Source organism: Ictalurus furcatus, chromosome 4 (assembly GCF_023375685.1).
Source record: "Ictalurus furcatus strain D&B chromosome 4, Billie_1.0, whole genome shotgun sequence".
Lineage (NCBI taxonomy): Eukaryota > Metazoa > Chordata > Actinopteri > Siluriformes > Ictaluridae > Ictalurus > Ictalurus furcatus.
Window position 1 is genome coordinate 20,893,573 of NC_071258.1, and position 19,536 is coordinate 20,913,108.

The 19,536-nt window shown below is 39.7% G+C and overlaps 1 protein-coding gene across 1 annotated transcript in view; it reads left to right on the top strand.

Annotated features, from left to right (window-relative positions):
• The window catches only part of cdon (cell adhesion associated, oncogene regulated), a 103,118-nt gene extending 83,803 nt beyond the window's left edge, over window positions 1-19,315 (top strand). The window contains exons 8-19 of the mRNA XM_053623286.1: window positions 688-962; window positions 1,744-1,918; window positions 8,256-8,372; window positions 8,885-9,088; window positions 10,046-10,227; window positions 11,287-11,392; window positions 12,337-12,459; window positions 14,907-15,098; window positions 15,496-15,791; window positions 16,150-16,229; window positions 16,852-17,111; window positions 18,648-19,315. Of these exons, the coding sequence (XP_053479261.1) occupies window positions 688-962; window positions 1,744-1,918; window positions 8,256-8,372; window positions 8,885-9,088; window positions 10,046-10,227; window positions 11,287-11,392; window positions 12,337-12,459; window positions 14,907-15,098; window positions 15,496-15,791; window positions 16,150-16,229; window positions 16,852-17,111; window positions 18,648-18,796 (2,159 nt within the window). The 3' untranslated portion in view covers window positions 18,797-19,315. The remainder of the gene's footprint in view (window positions 1-687; window positions 963-1,743; window positions 1,919-8,255; window positions 8,373-8,884; window positions 9,089-10,045; window positions 10,228-11,286; window positions 11,393-12,336; window positions 12,460-14,906; window positions 15,099-15,495; window positions 15,792-16,149; window positions 16,230-16,851; window positions 17,112-18,647) is intronic.
• Window positions 19,316-19,536: the final 221 nt, after the last annotated feature.

Consider the following 19,536-nt stretch of genomic DNA (forward strand, 5'->3'; position numbering starts at 1 on the left):
GTCTCTGTTTGGCTTGTAGATAAATAACTAGAGAGATAGACAATGTATTAATCTAACTAGAGAGCAAGACACACAGACGCACACACTTTCAAGGGCATCAATGGTCTCAATAAGGTTTTATCTTTCAGCTGCCTAGCCTGTATACTGTAAGATGTAGTAATGTTTCCAACTTTTGTTATTTCCCAAGTGGACCACTTTGGCTGAAGATAGCATTCAGTTCAATAATAAATTGTAAACAAAGCATTATGCTGCAGTGCCATTCAAATCCTGGCCACTGTGTTTTGCAATGTAGATTTAAACAGATCCATATTGGTATTAAAGTTTCCGGCATGGTCTCCTGCTGCACTAAAGTTTTCTAGTGGCGTTCATAGCTCTGCAGGTTACTCACATTCTTTCAGGGAAGTATTTGGATGCACCACATAGAGACTACTGTCCTCAACACAGTGCTAAATACTATTAGTACAATTAACTATTAAAGATCTAGTTTTACTGTTCAAGTACAGCATATTAAGGAAGACTGCTGAAAATTGTTGTTTGCTCTTTGTGTGAAAATGGGATTATCCTTAAAGGGTTACTAAAAAGACTACTGTTCTCAGAAAGCATTAGATATTAAATACATATTTTTAAAAATCCACTTATTTATCTAAAATTTTGTAAAAATGAACTCCAAAACATCTGTTTTGACAGAACCTCAGCCCAGCACTGCTGCTACTATGGACACACCACCAACTGTCCATCCAGTTCAGAGTGATGAAGGAGAGGGGCTGTTCCTACCTTCGGAGGATGGTCTTAGTGATGCCAATGGTTCATTCGCAGAGAGGGCCAGTGACAAGCCCACTCCAGAGGCCCCAATCATTATCAGTCCACCACAAACACATAGACCCAATGCATATGATCTAGAGTGGCGGCCAGGTCGAGACTGGGGCAGGCCAATCAACGCCTACTTTGTTAAATATCGCAAGGTGATTTAAAACTTCACTTTATTTTTAAGTTCTCTTTGTAAAGCCATTCTTAGAGATGTTTATCTTTGCATATTAGGGATTTATAATGACACATTTGCTTTTCAAGAACCTGCCTGCACTATAAAGACTGAAATGTACTTGGTAGCATTGCAATGTTTTGATCTGGCTGAGGAAATTCTGACATGCAGGGATGCACTGATTTGTGATTTGATATTGAGTATCAGTATTACCCGAAAATATACTGATACTGATTATATGCATTTTACACTCCAGTCCACTGTTTTTTGTTTGTTTGTTTGTTTTTGTTTGTTTTGTTTTTTTTTAACTGTGTGAACGTGTGTGATGCCAACAATTTACTTTTCTTTATGCAAAGTTGCTCAGTGATATTCATTATCTCCATCTTAACATCAACATAAGCAGGAAGTCAGCCATGGCAAATGGGCATCTTCACAGCTACACCTTTTAAACATTTTCTGTGGTTATTAAAGTAGAAAAAGTCTATATGAGATCACCATTGACCAAAAACCCTAATAATGGTATTATAATTAAAATGACCAAAAAAATTCTCAAAGACCTGTTCAGGCACTACCACACTTTGTCATCATTCTGAGGGAAAATAATAATAACATTGGGTAAAATAAAATTGAGAGGGGACAAAGGCAGACAGATCAGCATATCTGTTCATTATGGCATTTAACTTTTTATTTCTTTTGTATGTGACCGCTGCTGAAGCATGTTGATGTATAACCACCAGCCTCTTTGTGTTTGCATGTTGCTATAGGTAGATGAGATGGGCAATGTGGTGGGCAGTTGGCATACAGTACGAGTTCCAGGTAGTGAAAGGAGCCTCCCCCTATCGGACCTGGAGCCTTCCAGCCTGTATGAGGTGCTAATGGTAGCACGCAGCAGTGCTGGTGAGGGCCAACCTGCCATGCTTACCTTTCGAACGGGAAAGGGTGAGGATTACACTCACTCATTCATTCACTCACTGTCTTACTTTCTCACAGCTCTTGGCTGGTTGGTGTTTAGTGAACTATTCCAAACCCAGCAGTGACATTGAGTTATTAAAATCCCAGCAACATTTCTCCATCTAATAAACTTGTACCACCACTACCATGAGAGTTTCACTGCTGTGCTGACAACGGTCCACTACCCAAATCATATAGGTATCAGTTCAGGTTAAAGTTCCCTTAACTACCATTATTTACTACATTAATTAACAGTAATATTTTAAACCTGGCCCTTAATATAAAACTTAGCATTAATAAGTAAGTCATGTTAACAAATTAAATTAACACATTTATTAATTGACATGAATTTAAAGGTTAACTAAATGTTAACTAAACACTAAACACACTGCATTATGTTTATTCAGTCCATGACTAAGTCCTCATAAATTAGAAAAAATTTAATTACCATATACTCTTAAATGTTGAAATATACCAAAAGTCTGGTCTCCAGGTCTAAGTATCAGAAATAAAGATCTGAATTTTGCCAGCCACAACTTAGGGATGGGTTTGTGCAGGTGTTGATTTGTTAATTAAAAAGACATTGCTAATACATGTTACTTATGTTTAAGGGGTCTTTCACACTGGCAGTTTAATCCAAAACAGAGCACGGTTTGCATGAAAAATTGTGAAGCGTACCACGGTATTGAACCCAAGACTACCTGTAGGAAGTGGTCTGAGTTCAGTTTCACTGGAACTGTGCTGTGATTTTTATGAATGTCAGCACTTGTTCAGGAAGTAAAGTAGTCTGCGCGTGTGTTAGCTGATGACAACATCATTAGTTTCCACAACACACATGTACCATGAGTGTCAGGGGAATGCTGTGGGACACGAAGAGGTCCACTACTGCGCATAATATCTGCTGCACATAATAGCATCAAATTAATTAATATATATATATATATATATATATATATGTATGTATGTATGCAGTATCTCACAAAAGTTAGTACACCCCTCACATTTTTGTAAATATTTGATTATATCTTTTCATGTGACCACACTGAAGAAATGACACTTTGCTACAATGTAAAGTAGTGAGTGTACAGCTTGTGTAACAGTGTAAATTTGCTGTCCCCTCAAAATAACTCAACACACAGCCATTAATGTCACTACTTTACAATGTAAAGTACTGAGTGTACAGCTTGTGTAACAGTGTAAATTTGCTGTCCCCTCAAAATAACTCAACACACAGCCATTAATGTCTAAACCGCTGGCAACATAAGTGAGTATACCCCTAAGTGAAAATATCCAAATTGGGCCCAATTAGCCATTTTCCCTCCCCGATGTCATGTGACTTGTTAGTGTTACAAGGTCTCAAGTGTGAATATGGAGCAGGTGTGTTCAATTTGGTGTCATCGCTCTCGCACTCCCTCATACTGGTCACTGGAAGTTCAACGTGGCACCTCATGGCAAAGAACTCTTTGAGGATCTGAAAAAAAGATTTGTTGCTCTACATAAAGATGGCCTAGGCTATAAGAAGATTGCCAAGACCCTGACACTGAGCTGCAGCATGGTGGCCAAGACCATACAGTGGTTTAACAGGACAGGTTCCACTCAGAACAGGCCTCGCCATGGTCGACCAAAGAAGTTGAGTGCATGTGCTCAGCGTCATATCCAGAGGTTGTCTTTGGAAAATACACGTATGAGTGCTGCCAGCACTGCTGCAGAGGTTGAAGGGGTGGGGGGTCAGCCTGTCAGTGCTCAGACCATACGCCGCACACTGCATCAAATTGGTCTGCATGGCTGTCGTCCCAGAAGGAAGCCTCTTCTAAAGATGATGCACAAGAAAGCCCGCAAACAGTTTGCTGAAGACAAGCAGACTAAGGACATGGATTACTGGAACCATGTCCTGTGGTCTGATGAGACCAAGATAAACTTATTTGGTTCAGATGGTGTCCAGCGTGTGTGGCAGCAACCAGGTGAGGAGTACAAAGACAAGTGTGTCTTGCCTACAGTCAAGCATGGTGGTGGGAGTGTCATGGTCTGGGGCTGCATGAGTGCTGCCGGCACTGGGGAGCTACAGTTCAATGAGGGAACCATTAATGCCAACATGTACTGTGACATACTGAAGCAGAGCATGATCCCCTCCCTTCGGAGACTGGGCCGCAGGGCAGTATTCCATCATGATAACGACCCCAAACACACCTCCAAGATGACCACTCCCTTGCTAAAGAAGCTGAGGGTGAAGATGATGGACTAAACCCTATTGACCATCTGTGGGGCATCCTCAAACGAAAGGTGGAGGAACACAAGGTCTCTAACATCCACCAGCTCCGTGATGTCGTCATGGAGGAGTGGAAGAGGACTACAGTGGCAACCTGTGAAGCTCTGGTGAACTCCATGCCCAAGAGGGTTAAGGCAGTGCTGGAAAATAATGGTGGCCACACAAAATATTGACACTTTGGGACCAATTTGGACATTTTCACTTAGGGGTGTACTCACTTTTGTTGCCAGCGGTTTAGACATTAATGGCTGTGTGTTGAGTTATTTTGAGGGGACAGCAAATTTACACTGTTACACAAGCTGTACACTCACTACTTCACATTGTAGCAAAGTGTCATTTCTTCAGTGTTGTCACATTAAAAGATATTATCATATATTTATAAAAATGTGAGGGGTGTACTCACTTTTGTGAGATACTGTATATATATTGTGAGTCAGGTTTTGTTCTCAATGCACATTTGTGATGCTATAAGATACTGGGTGCGGATTGCGCAACCGATCACGAACTTCTGTCATGCAAGATGAAAATTAAATTATGGAAAAAACCCAAGGAAAAGACTGAGCCGAAACTTGACTTTGCCAACATACCAGAAGCATTTTGGAAGAATCTTCACAATTGATTTGATGTATTGAACACAGAAGATAATGGGCCAGAAGAGTTATGGACCGAAATAAAGACCACGATTGTAGCAGAAATGAAAACAACACTGCATGTGAAGAAAAAGACAACTCAACCATGGATATCGGAAGGAACGCTGAAAATTATAGAAGAAAGAAGACAAGCCAAAGCTAGAGGCAACAAACAGGCGGCAGACGATATCAGCAAAACGCTGAAAAGAGTTATTAGAAAAGATAAGGAAGCATTTTACCAAACTACGTGCAAAGAAATTGAAGATGAACATACGAAAGGAAGATCAAGAGCAGCCTACAAGAAGATGAAGCAGATCGGAAGGAATTTTCAACCAACAATGGGCATGCTGAAAGACAAAAACGGGAATATACTAAACGAGCCAGAACAAATCAAAAGCCGATGGAAACAATATACAGAAGATCTCTACAAGAATGATGCAGCAACTGAAGAAGAAGCACCCCCTGTATGCGAGCAAGAACCAGACATACTGAAGGAAGAAGTCATTGCTGCCATCAAGCTTTTGTCAAACAACAAAGCTCCAGGTTGCGATGACATACCTATCGAACTTATCAAACCATCAGAAACAGTTATTGATGTAATCACGAAACTCTGCCAAAAAGTGTGGGAAACTAGAAAATGGCCGACAGAATGGACCAGATCAATTTTCGTTCCTATTCTCAAAAAAGGCGATGCAACAGACTGTGGTAACTACCGAACCATCGCTCTAATATCACATGCCAGCAAGATTCTGTTGAAGATCATACAAAGATGACTACAGCCTTACGTTAACAGAGAACTTCCAGAAGAACAAGCGGGGTTCAGAAAAGGCCGAGGCACACGTGACATCATCGGAGACGTTCGATGGATGATGGAAAAGGCCAAAGAATACCAGAAGAGTCTGTACATGTGTTTTATTGACTACAACAAGGCATTTGACTGCATCGATCATGAGAAGCTATGGAAAACACTCAAGAGCATGGGCGTACCAGACCATCTGACTAGCCTCATCAGAAATCTATATGGTCAACAAGAAGCAACTGTCTGAACGGTACATGGAAACACTGAATGGTTCAGAGTGGAACGAGGTGTCAGACAAGGCTGCATCCCTGTCACCGTTCTTGTTCAACTTGTACGCGGAAACAATCTTCAGAAAAGCCAGACTGGACGAGGTCGAAGAAGGGATCAAAATTGGAGGCCGAAAAATGAACAATTTATAGTATGCGGACGACACTACCTTGATAGCGGGCACTGAAGAAAGAATGAAGAACCTACTGCGGACAGTTAAAAGAGAGAGCCAGGAAATGGGACTGTTGCTGAACTTCAAGAAGACCAAGGTGATGACCAATGAAAATTACGATCGACGAACCCTTGACCTGGATGGAGACGAAATTGAGGTTATCAACGACTTCAGCCTACTTGGATCAATGATCAACATGAAGGCAACGACTCTCGAAGAAGTGAAACGAAGAATAGCCATGGGAAAATCAACGATGAAATCATTGGACATAATTTTCAAATCGAAGGACATTTCTTTGCCCACAAAGACACGACTCGTTCACAGTCTCATCTTCTCCATTGTAACATATGGCAGCGAGAGCTGGACAGTCAAGAAACAAGAACAGAAAAGAATCGACGCCTTTGAAATGTGGTGCTGGAGACAAATCCTGTCGATACCATGGACAGCCAGATGGACAAATAAATCTATATTGGAGCAAATCAAACCGGACATGTCTCTCAAAGCAAGGATCACCAAACTACCACTTGCCTACTTTGGACACATTGTACGAACAGATCACTCACTGGAGAAGGACGTTATGATGGGACGCATCGAAGGAACAAGAAGAAGAGGAAGACCAGCAACCCGATGGCTCGACACCATCAAGACAACAACGGAGAAGACCTTGGCCCAACTTATCCAACTGGCACATGATCGATCTTCCTACAGATCGTTCATCCATCAAGTCGCCATGGCTCGGAATCGAGCCTAGGGCCTTTAACTAACTAAGATGAATGCAAATGCACCAAGATTCTATAGAATCAAGTGAGTCTGAAACCAGACCAATGCTACGGGGGACACCAGGAACAATCACACTCGTGTGAAAACCACCTAAGTTTGTTACTTATGGTGTAATATAGTGGTGTAATGCAGTGCCGTTATCTGTATTCGTATACTAATACAGATGCAAAACGGATACATATCTGTTTAGTCCTCAAAATATTTGTATCTGTTTTCGTATTTGGATTTTAATTGGGTATGGTCCATTTTATTTATCTATTAATTTTATTTATTTATTTATTTATTTATTTATTTATTTATTTATTTTTATATTATTTTTCCATGATAATCCTACCATTATGCCCTAGAAATGCTGGAAAACACTGAAAAATATGTCTGCTGTAAAAAAAAAAAAAAAAAAAAAAATTTTTAAATCATTGACAAACTTCAATCATTGACAAACTTCAATCATTGACAAATTTGCAGAACTTCATTCCACTCCTGAATCACATGCCTTGTGGACCTTTCTGGAAACCTTTCTATCTTCTTTCTAATGTGGCAGAGTAAGCAAACTAACTATGTTCCAAAGCAACATGTCTTGATTTTCCCAAATCAAGAAACTGTTAGTTACACTACAGTTGGCAGTATTAATCGTCTAATATTTTTTCAGTTTATTTTAGGTTTTGGGTTGGTTACATTCCAGAAAGACCAGAAAAGTTCACTGGACACAGTAACAGAATCAATTATAAAACTTACAGAGCTGCTGCGAGTCAAAATGGGATCCTTCAATTGGCATTTCATTATACTCATTTATAAACATTTTCTTTTCAAAAACGATGGAGAATGATTGTTTAACAATAAAGAAAAGTGCATGCAATAAATGTACAAGGATTACAGTATTTTTAAATTAGTTAAATTAATTTTTTGTAGAGCTGGCAGAGATATGCTGCCCTGTGCACAGAATGTGGTCTGCGTGAGCAATTACAACTTTTTTAAAGTTTTATAAACTTTATAAACTTTTGCACTGTTACAGTATTACTCCATGCACTATATACATAGCCCAAATAAATCAATCCAAAGTGGGATATTATCACATAATAGCATACATTATCATACACATACATGTACAACACAATTGAACAGCCATGTTTCAACAACTAGACAAACAGTGCAGCATTTATTAGAGTCGGGTCACTTCCATTTGAGAACATGCAACTGTGTGCAGGAACGCATGGCTAGTCAGTAAGGCTAAATGAGGCATATAGACCTCCAAACTGCATTGGCACAGTGCAGCCACTGTCTACAGAGGGAATAACACTATTATAAATCACTGCAGAGCTCTTCCCAGCACTTCTCTCTGCTTTTTCCCCCTTGCCCTCTCTCTCATTCCTTCTCTTTTTCTTTTCTCACTTTTTCCCCTCTGTGATTTTTAGAGAAAAGCTCCTCCTCCAATAAGAATCCCTCCAAGGCCCCATTTGTGTCTTTGCCTGAGAAAGCCCCCGAAGACAAAAACATCAATACACACTATGGAGTGGTCATCCATGACAGAGGTAACCTGTTAAGATGAATAAATCACGAATGATTAGTTTGACATGAAATGAAACAATTCAAATAATGTGCAACCGATTGTAACTGAGAGTGCATGTTGTGCATAAAGTTTAAGCATGTATAGGTGTATGGACTTTTGTGTTTCAGTGAGAGTGAGTTTCTTTGATTACATTAATTTAGGCCTTACACCTATATAGCAAGTATTTTTTTTAACTAACCCTCTCTCCTCTTTGGCTTTCTCTCCCTTTCTCGATTTGCCTTTATCTGTCTATGGCCCAGAGCCTGTTCAGTAAGTACATGCTCCACTCTGACATGTGTTTTGTCTATGTTGTGTGTTTCTGTTTATTCTTTCTTTAGACTCTTTTTCTCCCTGTGTGTATTTGATTCCTTTCACAAGATGGATGGTCAGCTGTTGCCACTTCACAGGAAACATGGCCATTTTAGATGTTCAGTCTAGAAACTATAATAACCATGTTTACAGTTTCATATTTACTTAGTTTGTTTTGTCTTGCAGTTCCTGAGGCCCCAGATCGACCAACCATCTCTATGGCATCAGAGAATTCGGTTTATGTCACATGGATCCCACGGGCCAATGGTGGTTCTCCAATCACAGCTTTCCGTGTAGAGTACAGGAAGGGCCGTAATGCGGACTGGATCATAGCTGATGATAACATCTCACCTCTCAAGCTGTCTGTGGAAGTGCGCAACTTAGAAGCAGGTAGAATTACACACACTCTACTAGTACTACACTAAACACTGGTATACCTGCACCTAAAGCTAATCCTAAAATATTAACCTAGCAAACCAAAAGATATCCTTAACCTCAGTAAGAAATAACATTTTAGTTACAGCAAAATATAATTTCCCAAAATGTGCCCACAGCTTCAGACTATATTCCACAGAAAAGACCATATACTGCACATATGATACACGTTACTAGAGCATAAAATATTTCATATAAGGATGTATTATTATCATAGAGACTAAAAAGGATATTAGCTTCACTGCAAATGTACCACCACTGAACTACAAGATTTAATTTGACAGCAGGATTTTTTCTGTCAAATTAAATCTTGTAGTTCAGTGTTGGTGCATTTGGAGCACAATCCAGAGCTGCCAGCTTGTAGATGTCAAACACACAAATCCAGGCTATTCTAAAAGTGAAGCTGTTTGTATTTCTTTAATCATATGGGTATGCAACACATACTTGGAGGTCTCAAACCATTTGTAGCCAGGGACCACCTTTAAGTGCAAAATAAATTGTACAAACCTCCTCAGCAGATTTTCTGTATGAATGTTATTTAAATGCATTGAATAATATTTTGTCTGTTTATTAAAGCTAAAGAACTTTTATTCCACTTTCCATCAACAGCATACAGTTTTTGAGTTTTCGATATTTGGTTTAAACCCATTCTGTTCAAGGAACCAGTCAAACAGGCTAATAACTACCAAAACTTGATAATTAATGTAATATTTTTGATAGTGGTAAGTTGTTTTTTCCACTATTGTAACTAAATAAATAAAAATCATGCAGCTGCTGGCTATGGTTCATGGGTCCCTGCAGGTCAATGGACCCCACTTTGAGAACCACTGGCATATACCTCACATATTTCCACACATTTGACGAATAACAATTTGATGTAGTTGTTAAGTGTTTTCAATGTTCCATCCATAGGTTCCACGTACCGTTTCCGTGTCAGTGCCATGAACCACTATGGTGAGAGTCCCCACAGTGCCACCTCCAGGCCATACCAGATAGCGACAGCGAATTCACCGGTGTCCAACCGACCTGTGGCTGGCCCTCACATCTCTTCTACTGATGCTGTCAGTGACACGCAGATCATGGTGCGATGGACTGTGAGTACTGCAGTGGCATGGACACAAGGAATATAGAGTATGCAGAGAAACGTAATATTTTCGAGACTCTTCTCAAGTACTTTGTTTTTAATATGAAATACGCAAGTTTATTTTTGTCAGTTTTATCCCCTCTATCTGTGTGTACAGGGCAAGTAGTGTGTAAGTTTTGTTGCATCTTTTCTAGTACCAGCTGTATTGTTTGAGTAAAGAGTTTTACCATTCTGGTGTCATTAACAACCTGGCATGGCTTGGCACATAAAGTTTACAAACAGTGCCCAGCATGCTTTCATTAGAATGGCAGTAAACTGTGCTCCACTACAGGAGAACCGTTTGGCTATTTCTATAATTTTTTACCTCAACTTTTAGGGGACAGTGTTTACTTGTCAATGTATTTGCATTAAATAGTTAAAAAACACTCATGCAATTCCAAATCCTTTATATATTGTCAGTGAACAGAATGGACAACGGCAACAACTGCTTTTTATTGCATACATGGAATTCTATCACTGACCTTCTGATTCATTTCCCAGTTCTGAGTTAACAGCACAAATGATAGAAAAATAAATTGTAACTGTTCACACGAGTCTGTGCTGGTTTGAAACAATATGTGTAAGAATGGACACAGACAAAGTGTATGTGCATTTTTTTGCCAAATGCCATTGGGTTTAAATGAGAAATTTTCTTTTTACCCTCAATTTTTTTTTCATCCTCAGAAAGGTTTGGTTTAATCCCACTAGGCTTCTTCAGGGGCATGTGAGTGTGTGTACGTGTGGGTGTGCTTGCTAAACATATTAGGGGCTGTGTCAAGGTGCAGCAATAGGGAGCAGAATAGAGCAAAGCTTATTTTTAGATTGTGGTCATGGGAGGAGAATGTGTTCTTTTTTAGGACAAAAGTAATTAGTGATCGAGAGAATGTGGTTTGATTCTCTGTGGGTTTCTCTGAATATTAGCTATTTTCTGTGACTATTTGTTCCTTCAGGCTCAGTGTGCTGGCAGAGTGAACTTGGTATTTAGAATTTTGGTAACTTCTGTGTCTCTCTTTCTGGTTCTCTCCCATAGTACACCACTTCCAGTAACAACAACACCCCCATCCAGGGCTTCTACATCTACTATCGACCTACAGACAGTGACAATGATGGTGATTATAAGAGAGATGTGATAGAAGGTATGAGACTCATGCTTCATGCTGTTCATTTTTCTACACTCAGCTATTTTCTGTTGTTTATCCAATGAACCAGCTAGTCCAACTTCATGCTGATTCATGTTCCATGTGGATTACTTTTTGAGTTCTTTCAAGTCGTATGCTGTTCCATGCTCCATGTAGATCCATGCTAAATTGGGATAGGCTTTTATGTTTAAGGCATATTTTGTGTGTATATGTGTGGGGTAATGGATATCCTGTGATATGTCTGCTGATTGACATGCACTGGACCTGCACCATGGCTTAATGAGCCAAAAAAATGTGTTAAATAAGTGGCTGCCTCTCTAATAGGCCCAAACTGAAACCCTACACTCAAGACAGGGGTTTACACAGCTGGGGGAATGTTAACAGTGATCCCTAAACTTCCCCATCTTTTTTTAATTTCTCTCTGGCCTGAGAGCTGTCTTTCTGTTTTTTAACTGACAGGCTGACAGAAATTCATACTTAGATAAGACAGCCTCACAGGGCACCAACCTCAGCAGCTATCCATGCTTACTGTGTGCTGTTGTATGTTGTGTGTGAATGTCTGCATAAGTTCCTGTTCAAAGCTTTGGCTGCATGCTTATGATACTATGTCCCACAATCTTTGATTAAAGAGCTGACTTAGAGTGAGTGTATGTGTTCATCTGTGAGATCAGTGTGTGTGCACAGTGCAGTGGGTGTACTGAAGCCCAGCCAGAGCAAACAAATACGTTGCCTTATAAGGAGTCTATCTGGAATAAAGCATGTGTCTGAAGCATCATGGGACTTGGGGAGAAATGGGGAGATAAAGAAAGGGAGGAAATGGTGAGAAAGTGAAATAGAGGGAGAGAACTTGTGGTTTATAGTGAATGACACACATGTAAGGGTGTTGGCCCGGTGTAATTATATAACAGTAACTTTGCTAATTTCTTTTCACCCTTCCACAGGTATGAAGCGCTGGCACATGATTGGTCAGCTCCATCCGGAGACGTCATATGACATCAAGATGCAGTGCTACAATGATGCTGGAGAAAGCGATTACAGTAATGTGATGATATGTGAAACTAAAGGTGAGAGAAAGAGGAAGTGAGAGAGAGAGAGGGTGGGAGGCTGAAGTTGTACTGTTATGGGAATGCTTGAACATATACAGGAGGCTATAAAAGCCACTGCTGTAATTACAGACCTGAACACAGCAATGGTTTATTTGAGTCAGAGACAATGGGACATGTGCTTCATCGCCTTTATATCATGTTCTAATGACTGTTATTAATACAGGCCTGGGGTAATCAAAACAAGATTCAATGCACACAGTGACCTGTTATTAGCACAAAGCTTTGAACCTGTAAGAAGCTCACTGCAGTTTGGTTTAGTAAATGCTTGTTTGTTTCCTTTCATCTTACATTTTATTTCACAGCTGGGTAGGTATAAAGAAATCTATGGTATGAATATACATATTATACCACCCCAATTCCAAAAAAGTTGAGACACTGTGTGAAATGTAAATAAAAACAGAATGCAGTGATTTGCAAATCTCATTAACTCATATGTTATTCACAATAGAACATAGAAAACATATCAAATGTTTAAACTGAGGAAATGTACCATTTTAAGGAAAAAAATAAGGTAATTTTGAATTTGATGGCACATCTCAAAAAAGTTGGGACGGGAGCAACAAAGGTTGGAAAAGTAAGTGTTACTAAAAAATAAACAGCTGGAGAAACATTTTGCAATTAATGATTAAGTATAAAAAGAGTATCTTAGAGAGGCACAGTCTATACCCAATCATGTTACTGACCAGTTGCCAATTAACCTCCAGCGGTTTCTTTTTAGTAACACACTTTTCCAGCCTTTGTTTGCCTGTCCCAACTGTTTTGAGAGGTGTTGCGGCCATCAAATTCAAAATTAACTTATTTTTTTTCTTAAAATGGTACATTTACTCAGTTTAAAAATGTGATATGTTTTCTATGTTCTATTGTGAATAGCATATGGGTTTATGAGATTTGCAAATCACTGCATTCTGTTTTTATTTACATTTTACACGGCATCCCAAATTTTGGAATTGGGGTTGTACTACAATATCAAGGTTTTTACAATCTACACCTGCACATTCATGCAATTATGCAATCAACCAATCATGTGACAGCAGTGCAATGCATAAAATTATGCAGATACAGGTCAATGACTTCAGTCAGTGTTCACATAAAACATCTGAATGGGGCAACATGATCTCTGTGACTTTGACCATGGAAAGGTTTCTGGTGCCAGACAGGCCTTTGTATGTCACAAACTACTGATTTCCTGTGATTTTCTTACACAACAGTCTCTAGAGTTTACACACAAAACAAAAAACATCCTGTAAGCAGCAGTTCTGCAGGCGGAAACACCTTGTTGTTGAGAGAGGTCAGCGGAGTATGGCCAGACTGAATCTAGCTCACAGGAAGCCTATTGTAACGCTGTAACCACTCTTTACAACCATGATGAGCAGAAAAGCATCTCAGAATGCACAACACACTGAACCTTAAGACAGACAGCCTATAGTAACAGAAGACTGCATCACGTTCGACTCCAACAACAGTAATCTGAGGCTACACTTTCAGTGAGCTGCACAGACTCACTGAAACTGGACAAGTGGAAGACTGGAAAAAGACCTGGCGAAGTTTTTGTTCTGTTAATTATTATTATCAAGCAATTTATATGAAGGGATCATCCTAGCCATTCACATCATCAGTTAGTGATTTAATTTTAGTTTGCTTAGTCTGAAGGCCACTATTTTCTCTTTTTTTCATTGAAGAAAAAACTAGTTCTAACTAACAAGTTAACAGAAAAAGTAGCACAGTACGTATTTCTTAGCAGTAAGATATGGTAAACTGGATAGTCAACTTGTCATGCAATAAATGTGCCAAGCACCCAGCCAGTGCATGGCAAGTGTACAAATCTACACTTTAATTTTAAATGGGTGCTTTAGCAAGCTAGCGAAGTAAACTTACAGCTAATGTTAGCTAGCTAGCATCCAGTATTTTTTGGAGCGTTCCCTGCTTCCAACATACCTAATTCTAAAAGGCTTAATAATGAGTGGATTATTTGAAGCAAATCAATGTGTCCCAAGGACTGTACTATACACTAAAGTAGAAAGAACAGAATCCCATTCATAAATTAGTAATACAAACTATGATGCTGTTTGCTGAATCTTCATGCAGTGTATCCAGAAATTTGTATTTTCCTAAAAACTTTCAAACAATCAGAATGGCTGCCGTATAACACTTCAGCAGCAATTCAAGTATTAAATAATTTAGTTAGGGAAATGGCTATAATGCATTTTAAAGTGGACTTGTTAAGAGGATCGTGCTTAGCTTTTAGCAGATTGTCAACACAAAGAAAATGATAGTTTCTTCTGAAAAATAATTGAGACAAGCACCTGGAGATAAAATTGTGGTGTCATCATCCATACTGCTATAAGATAGAGTAATGATATACGATTTTTTCTTATTTCTTTCTCTCTCTGTTATGACCTATACAGCACGTCAGCCTCCAGGTGTTCCCAGTCAGCGGCCAATCACTCCGCCAGCCATGTACCCACCCAATTCAAATTCTTCAGCAGGTGGCATCTTGTACCTGATTGTGGGCTGCATTTTGGGTGTTATGGTGCTAATCCTGCTCATCTTCATAATCATGTGCCTGTGGAGAAACCGCCAGCAGCACAGCATGCACAGTGAGTCCAAATCCAGGCCTGTGGTGCAATCCACTGCCACGTTTTCCCCTGTGCCAAGAAGCAGTGTGAAGCTCTGAATGGGGTTGAGTAACAGGGTAAATATTTTGGGCTGTGCATGTAAAAGTAGTAGACTACATACCCCATATACAGAAAAAGGTTGGAAAACAAGTAGTGTGTTCATAAGAACCTGAATATTTATATGTTCCATTTCTACACCTTTTTTCCTTGAGAAAACACCACCAACAAAATATATTTAAATAATATACAAAAATAATACAAAATATACAAAATATATTTCTCTCTTGTTTTTGTTTCCTTGTTCTCTCTCTCTCTCTCTCTCTCTCTCTCTCTCTCTCTCTCTCTCTCTGTACCTTTCTGTTTATCTCACTCTCTACAGAGTACAACCCTTCCGGTTACCTGTACCAGCCTGCTGAGATGAATGGTCACATTATGGAGTACACAACATTATCTAGTTCCAGCCAGCTCAACAGCAGCATGCATGGTAGCTATGGGAACAGCGGGTCCATCAGGCCCCAGGGTTGCCATCACCTCCATCTTAAACTCCACAATGGTCTGACATTACTAAATGGTTCAGGCCCTCTCTACAGTCTGGGTCATTCCCACACCCATGACACAACTGTGCCCCACAACAATGTGGACTTTGAGCATACACACCCTCACCATATGCACAGTGTGAGTAGGTGAAGACACCCTCTCGGCTGTAACCAATGTATAAATTGTTGTTTTATATGTATACATTTTATGGATTTGAATTATATATCAGAGGTATTTGTACCTCTGATATATAATCACAAAGATTTTTAAAGATCCAGCTACATTATCCTTTACAGAGTTCCAGATATGACTGAATGGTGACCATTGTTTGACCATTAGTTGTTAGTTCATGATTATAAATAAGAGAGCAATTTGAATTAGTTTTTTTTGTTGTTGTTGTTTTGGTCGCTGAACTATTGCCAGTTTTTTTTTTCCATACATTGTTAAATAACATCAAAGTGAAGGTATCTAACTAATTGTACTTGTGCTGTGGCAGCGAGGAAGCACGTACACATCTGTACCCCAGACGGACTCTTCTGACTGCATGAACTGCCAGAACCTCTGTAACAACAACAGGTGAGAGAAAAACACCTAAAGGGCTCTTTTTGTCTACATGCCAATCATCTGGGTCTCAGAAATCCTTTCTGGGCCAGACATACACACACTGTGGCATACGTCCATCAGTGAAGCTTGTTTATCTATCCTAGTGTGTGTAGCGCTAACAGTTTATTTGGTGTGCAGCCATGCAACTCTCTTAGTGACAGCACTGTTTACTTCTCAACTTCCCACAAGTCAGTGGGGAACACCGGAGTGAATGGAACAGATAAGAACAGAAGTCATTCAGAGTTTGCTGTGCTTGCGTGTGGTTCTGTTTATTTACAACAATTTGTGTGTTTCTGTGTGTATATTTATAATTTTAGGTTTAGAAACATGTATGTATTAGTGTGTATATCAGAAATACAGTGGATACAGCTTTATCACTCAGCATAGATAAACAGGCCTTGTGTTTGATAAAATGCATACAGGAGCTGAGTCAGACTGGAGGCTGATTGTATTAGGGAAATCATTTTTTACAGGACTTGTATATAAAAATTCCTTGGATGATAACAAGTCCGTTTGCTTTGACCATTGACTACCTGAAGGTTTAACAACCTGGATGACCAAAAAACTTGATATACATCTCTGTGTTTCTGACCAGGTGTTACACAAAAGCCAATGGCAATTTCTCAGGTGACCTAAAGCACCACCTGGTATCTTACCAGCTTGATGGTCTTGAGATGGTGCCTCTGAACCATGGCTCACTCCTATGCCATGGTAATGACAGCCCAGCGCCGCAGGGGATTTGCGAGAGGGCAGATGTGATCAAGGAGCAGGTTCAAGTGAACTCAGACTCAACATCATCCCAGAATTCTGAGAGTGGAACCGGACAAGAAATGCCAGGCACCAACTATAGCAGAGGTGAGCTAGAAGCACAATGTAACACTTCCCAGATTTTTACTTTTGCTTTTCAAGCATTTCTTTATTATAAGAAGGTACACACAGCTCTGCACTGCTTCAGTCTCGCTCTCTAGCTCTTTCCTGTTGCGGGGCTTTCTGAAAGCACAGAGAGACAAAAACAAATCACTTTCATTAATTACACACAGGTGAGAATCGTCATGCTTTACCTGCTGGTTCCACCTACCTCCTCTCCATTCGCAGCCAACGCTCGACCATGCCCCTGCTGCTACACAGAACAGTAGTGTTCTAGATCATAACTCCCATCAGCTTTTTTAATTAAAATTTTTCAAAACAAAAATCTAATATTTTTATCTAATAATAAAGATAATTTTTATCTAATAATCTATTCTGCCTATTTTTTTTGAGCTACATTATATGGCCAAAAGTTTGTGGACAACTGACCATCATAACTTTGTTCTTTTTGAACATCCATTCCATGTCTTATTCCCCCTTTACTGTTATAATAACCTCCACTCTTCTGCGAAGGCTTTCCAAGAGATTTGCAGTGTAGCTGTGGGGATTTTCCCATTCAGCCACAAGAGCATTAGAGCTCAGGCACTGATGTTTGGTGAGGAGGCCTGGCACACAGTTGGCATTCCAGTTCATTCCAAAGGTGTTCAGTGGGGTTGAGGCCAGGGCTTTTACCGCAGCTTCTTTCAGTTGTCGTTTGTGTCAGGGGGTTTCTCCCATTAGTCTCCTCTTCAGGAGGTGAAATGCATACTCCGTTGGGTTAAGGTCTCATGATTGACTTGGCCAGTCTAAATCCTTCCACTTTTCCCCCCTGATAAAGTCCTTTGTTGCATTGGCAGTGTGTTTTGGATCATTGTCTTGCTTCATGACAAAGTTCCTCCTGATTAATTTGGATGTATTTTATTTGTAAATTGGCAGACATAATGTTCCTGTAAACTTCTGAATTCATTCTGCTGCTGCCATCATGAGTCCTATCATCAATAAAGATTAGTGAGCCTGTTCCAGAAGCAGCCATGCAAGCCCAGGTCATGACACTACTTCCAGCATGTTTCACAGATGATCTTGTATGTTTTGATCATGAGCAGATCCCTTCTTGCTCCACACTTTGGCCTTTCCATCACTTTGGTAGAAGTTAATCTTCCAGAAGTTGAAGTTCCAGAACTTTTGTGGCTCAGGAAATAAAAGCTGAAACTCTAAACTCTCTTCTCATATTCTGCAGCAAAAACAAATTAATTGGCCTTATCGTTCCAATGGTTTCAGAGGGGACTGTATACATTGTGGCAACAGTTTAGAGAAGGCTCATATATGGGTGTGAAGGTGTCCATATACGTTTGGCCATATAGTGTATAGAAAGATGCACTATCAGATTGTTGCCCTTGACACTCAGTAAGTGTTGAAAAGTGTAAATTGCTATAGTGAAATTTATTTTATATTCTGTATTGCTATGCACTTTTGCGAACACTAATTGACTTCTGTTTTCTCCCATTGTCTGCTGTGCGTCTTCATATGGTGTATATGATCATACAGAGTCAGTACAGTGTGTGAACTCAGACGAGCCGCTGATGTGTTTGGAGAGGCTGGACCTATCTGATTTGGACGGTAAAGAGAAAACCGCCTGGAACTCTACTGCAAGTCTAAATGGAGACCTTATCCACCGTACAGCACAGGAGATTTGAATTCACAAACACACAGCAGCATTCAACACACACACACACACACACACACGCACGCATTTTCACATACACATTCCACACGTGCATACCTACACAAGAACAGCAGACAATGAAGAGACAAGAAAATGTATTCAGAGAAAAAGAAACAGCTAGTGCTGAAATGCTCAGACTTAACCTGAAGGACACTATATTCACCTATTGTGATGGATGTGAATGAGGGAGGAATGGGGGGGAAAGTGTGTAGGCACAGAAGAGTGGATTTTGGAAGTGCTATCTCTCTTTTCCATCTGTGCGAAGGATTTTAAAAAAGAAAAACTCTTTAGATGGCTTATTTATTTTTTTGTATTAGTAAAATATTCTTTCATATGAATGTATCTCTTTTAAGATAAAAAGTTAGTCCTTTATATTATTTATGCTTTATTTTTTTTTGTTGCCATTTTTAGTTTTCCCCGCATTCCACACAGTGTGGAGTTCAGCCATTGTATGTAAAGTTGTGTAATAATATAAAGAAGATAAAGAAGACATGGTAGAGTGTATTCTCCTTCTCCTTGTGTGTGTGTGTGTGTGTGTGTGTGTGTGTGTGTGTGTGTGATCCTCAGATTCATAGCTGAACAAAATCTTCCCGATCACTGATTCATATTTTTCCCAACTCACATAAGTGACGTCAAGATTTTGGTGAAGGGGACCTAATCCCAGACCAGCATAGCAGGGCATCATCTATCAGACCTCCTTTGTTTTAAGGA